This window comes from Lithobates pipiens, unplaced genomic scaffold, assembly GCF_037356315.1.
Source record: "Lithobates pipiens isolate NorthernLeopardFrog02 unplaced genomic scaffold, aLitPip1_a1.2 Scaffold_30, whole genome shotgun sequence".
NCBI classification, from domain to species: Eukaryota; Metazoa; Chordata; class Amphibia; order Anura; family Ranidae; genus Lithobates; species Lithobates pipiens.
In genome coordinates, this window is record NW_027507791.1 from 42,219,782 (window position 1) to 42,224,704 (window position 4,923).

General features: G+C 48.2%; 1 protein-coding gene across 1 annotated transcript in view; it reads left to right on the forward strand.

Annotated features, from left to right (window-relative positions):
• The window catches only part of COPA (coat protein complex I subunit alpha), a 65,186-nt gene extending 61,057 nt beyond the window's left edge, over positions 1-4,129 (forward strand). Inside the window, exons 32-33 of the mRNA XM_077464087.1 lie at positions 720-914; positions 3,872-4,129. Coding sequence (XP_077320213.1) covers positions 720-914; positions 3,872-3,931 — 255 coding nt within the window. The 3' untranslated portion in view covers positions 3,932-4,129. The remainder of the gene's footprint in view (positions 1-719; positions 915-3,871) is intronic.
• The last annotated feature ends 794 nt before the right edge of the window (positions 4,130-4,923 follow it).

Consider the following 4,923-nt stretch of genomic DNA (forward strand, 5'->3'; position numbering starts at 1 on the left):
CGGCGCAGGCGCCGCTCATCCTCGGCAATTTTCGGAATCTGTGTTGCTGTGTACTGTGCTTGCGCAGTACACAGCGGACACTATCGGATGGGGGACCTTATATAATAGGACACCGGTGCCTGCTGCCCTTTTATAAAGTTGAGTTCCACCCAGAAATGGAACTTCCACAGATCAGATCCCATACCAGGCGCCACATTCGGCACCTTTCAGGGTGGGGGGGGGGGGGGGGATACCAGTCAAATCCAAGTATCTGCTCCCACTTCTGGGGAAAGATTGCTGCAATCTTGTGCGGCGAACTATGCAATGTCCGCCCTCCCCTCCCCCCATCCCACCACCACTTCTGTCATCTGAGAGACGCACGCAGGTCCCTGAAGACAGCTGGGACCATTCGGAACGCGCAGCACAACTCGAGCATGCGCAGTAGGAAACAGGCTGTGAAGCCGCAAGGCTCCACTTCCTGTTTCCCTTAGTAAGGATGATGGCGCCTGTATCCGGAGCCGAGGGACTGTGTTGGCTTCGGGGTGCCAACATCGTGGGCGCCCTGGACAGGTAAGTGTTTTTATATTTTAAAAGTCAGCAGCTGCAGTATTCGTCGCTGCTGACTTCATTTATTTGTATTTTTTTTTTTTTTTTTACCCCGGTGGAACTCCGCTTTTAAGGGGTTCATGTTCATCTCTGGGGGGGGGCGTTCTCTAATTTTATCACTTTCCTGCCCACAGACTCGTAAGATCCTCGCCGCGTGCGAGAAGAGTCTCACAGACACGTACCAGCTCAACTACGACATGCACAACCCCTTCGACATCTGTGCCGCCTCCTACAAGCCCATCTACCGAGGGAAGCCGGTGGAGAAATGCCCGCTCAGCGGCGCCTGCTACAGCCCGGAGTACAAAGGACAGATTTGCAGAGTCTCCACGGTAAGTGTTAACGGATGCCGATTTTATCACATTTTTATCTTTTCTGTAAGCCGTAACGGAACAATCCCCGGAGGGGGAAGTTGGATTTTCTGCCTCACGGGTGGGGTAGGTGCAACTCGCTGACTGCCGCCTATGTCTTTGGGCGGCCGATTTTACGGTGGGTGGTCTTGGCTACGTTTCTGCCACCTTGAGGGGTCTTCTTGGTAGAGAACTTTTTTTTTTTATTATTCTAAAAATCCAGATGGGTGAAATGTTCTCCCCCCAGCAACATTCAGCATAACACTATGGAGTTTGCCTGGCTATTGGTTTGGGCTCAGTGCCTTTTTCATTATTATTATTATTATTATTGTTAATAATTTTTAACATTTTTGGAGGGGTGGGAGGAACTCTGTTTTAATCACTTCAGAACTGGAAGATTTGGCTGATGAATGACCAGGCCATTTTGTTGCGATTCCGCACTGCGTCGCTTTAACTGACAATTGCGCGGTCGTGCGACGTGGCACCCAAACAAAATTGATGTCTTTTTTTTTTTTTTTTTTTTTCTCACAAATAGAGCTTTCTTTTGGTGGTATTTGGTCACCTCTGCTGTTTTTATTTTTTGCGCTATAAACAAAAAAAGAGCCTTATCTTAAAAAAAAAAAAAAAAAACACAATATTTTGTACTTTTTTCTATAATATCCCATTTTTTAAATTTTTTTTTTTTTATTTCTTTTTTTTTTTTAAAGCTAATTTTTTCTCAGTTTAGACTGATATGTATTTTTCTACATATTTTTGGTAATAAAAATCACAGCGTAAATGGATTGGTTTGCGCAAAAGTTGTAGCGTCTACAAAATGAGGGATATTTTTATAGCATTTTTATTTATTTATTTTTCTGATTAGTAATGGCGGTGATCAGCGATTTTTATCAGGACTGCTACATTATGGCAGACCCATCGGACACTTTTGACACATTTTAGGGACCATTGGCATTTATACAGTGCTATAAAAATGCACTGATTACTGTAAAAATGTCACTGGCAGGGAAGGGGTTAACTGTGTTCCCTCAGTATGTTCTAACTGAAGGGGGGAGGGGACTGTCTAGGGGAGGTGACAGATCTCTGTTCATACTTTGTATGAACACATGATCGGTCTCTTCTCCCCTCAGAGAACCGGCATCTGTGTGTTTACACACACAGATGCCGGTTCTCGGTGTGTCACGCGCGATCGTGGGAGCCCGTAGGTCATCACACAAGCTGGGCACTCGAACCAGCTCTGGGCGCGCTCAATGTTACATGACGTTGTTTCGCCCAGCCGTGCCATTCTGCTGCAGTAAAACTGAGGTGGCTGGTCGGCAAGTGGTTAAAGCAGAACTAGCTCAAAAAAAGAGAGCTAGGTTCTGCTTTAGCCCCTCCTTCATCCACCATCGTGGCCTGGGTCAGAATGACATTTTACCTGGTACCTGCAGCCTCCTGAGATACTTACGTCACATTGTCTCGGAGGCTGCAGGGACCACTACTGGGGGGGGGGGGGGGGGGGTGTAGGGAGTGGTGGTGGATGCGTCACATTGTCTAGGAGGCTGCAGGGACCAGTATACAGAGTCGTGGGGAGGGGGGTGGTTGTTGCGTCACATTGTCTAGGAGGCTGCAGGGACCAGTATACAGAGTCGTGGGGAGGGGGGTGGTTGTTGCGTCACATTGTCTAGGAGGCTGCAGGACCAGTATATGGGGGGAGGGGAGTGGTTGTTGCGTCACATTGTCTAGGAGGCTGCAGGACCAGTATACGGAGTCGTGGGTGGGGGGGAGGGGGGTGGTTGTTGCGTCACATTGTCTAGGAGGCTGCAGGACCAGTATATGGGGGGGTGGTTGTTGCGTCACATTGTCTAGGAGGCTGCAGGACCAGTACACGGGGGAGGGGGGGGTGGCTGTTTGGGTTCGGTGCATCGCAGCTGGCTGCCTACACCTGCTAGAGACAACCAGCTGAGGAGCACAAAGGTGGTGGTGTTGGACCTGCTGTTTGGCACCCCAACAGCGGATCGCAGCAAAACAATGCTTAACTCGCTGTATGGTCAAGTATGTGGTGCTTTGAAGAGCACTACTGGTGGGTACAAAAAAAAAAAAAAACATGAGGTAGGTGGGAAGAGTTGAGTACCATGCCACTTAAAGTGGTTGTTAGCCCACTTCTAATAAATCGTCTTATCCCCTGTGTACCATAATAACGTGTCCCTGTGTAATATAAAAAAAATCCACGATCTGTACCTGTAACCAGCGCTCGGCTGACATGTTGGCTCCCCTGTTTCTCTGGCTCACAGCTGCACTGGGCGGGGCTGAGTCGTCCTGCTGTTGTCAGCCGGGGAGGAGGGGGGAGAGAGGAGAGGGGGAGAGCACCTACAATCAGCTGAGCGGCGGGAGCCTTTTATACAGGTACAGATCGGCGGATAGTTACACAGGGACACATTATTATGATACAGAGTGGATTATACAATTGGAGGAGCTGGAGCCGGGGGACGGGGTGGGCGTTGGTACGTGCAGGGAGGGGACAGAGGAGACACAACACAGGAGAGCTGCGGATGACGGAATCATGGAAACTGACCACGATGTCGGGGCTCAGCAGCCATGATTAATCGTGGTCAGTTTGCAGAGGGGAGGATATAACCAGGCAGGATCAGCCATGTATTTCCGGTGATACGGGGGCCAAATGACACTGAATAAGCACTGTGCTGTATAATGTGCTTTAAAGGAACAGGATCCATTTTTTTTTTGGGGGGGGGGGGGGTTGGGGTTAACCAACACTTTAAAGCCTTACTAAGAGAACACTGGTTTCCCACACCATGTTTTAGTGTAAAGTAGCGAATGCTCATTGTTTGAGGATACAATGTAACAAATTTTGTCGTCTTTAATGATCAAGAAGTTTTGCTGCAACCTGCTTTTATTCCACTTACACACATCATTATATTATAATACTTTGTTTTATTTTGCAGGTGACAGAAATTGGAAAAGACGTGATTGGTCTGCGGATCAGCCCCCTTCAGTTCCGTTAAGATCTCCACCCCCTCCCCCTCCTTATAGATAACTGTTCTTATAGTAGTTTTTGTTCCAGCTCAGCACGGAGCTTCTCGTGTCTTTTTCTAACGTTGGTGGAGAGGACCACCCAACAGGACCCCCCAAGACACCGCTCTGAATATCTTCTCATGTTTTTTCATTATTGCAAGTGAAATAAAAATCATCCTAAATTGAAATCTTATGTCTCGCTCTATCTTTATGTTCTCCACGTGGGACTCCTACTGAGTTTCTTTTAATGTGGGATGCAGTAGGGAAGGTGTATGTATGTGTGTGTGTGTGTGTGTGTATGTGTATATATATATATATATATATATGTATCTTATATAATATTATATTTTTCATTCTAAATTATACATGCAAGTGAACTGTTTGGATGTTTGTTTTGTTTAATAAATGTAAGAAACTTTCTGTATCACTTAAAGCGGGAGTCCGCCGGTTTTTTTTTTTTTTTTTAAAGCCAGCAGCTACAAATACTGCAGCTGCTGACTTTTAAAATAGTAACACTTACCTGCCCAGCGCGCCCGCGATGTCGACACCCGAAGCCGATCTCTCGATCGTCTCTCGGGTGCTGCCGCCGCCATCTTGGGTATGGGAATCAGAGCCTTTCGGCTTCATTTCCCGGTTCCCTACTGCGCATGCGCGAGTCGCGCTGCGCAATAAGGATGGTCCCCGCTGTCTCTGGGATCCGTGTGTTTCCCAGCAGGCAGCAGGGGGGACCCTTGGAAAGGGGCGTAGATTCTGCGGAAAGGGGCGTACCTTCTGCAGAATCTACGCCTGAAGTGGGTGCAGATACCTGTACTGTACAGGTACCTGCACCCCCCTCCCCCCTGAAAGGTGCCAATTGTGGTGCCGGAGGGGGGGGGGGGATTCCAATGAGCGGAAGGTCCACTTTAGGGTGGACCTCCACTTTAAGGCTGCTTTCACACTGGAGTGAGCAGGCGTTGATGGTAAAACACTGCCAGTTTTAGCG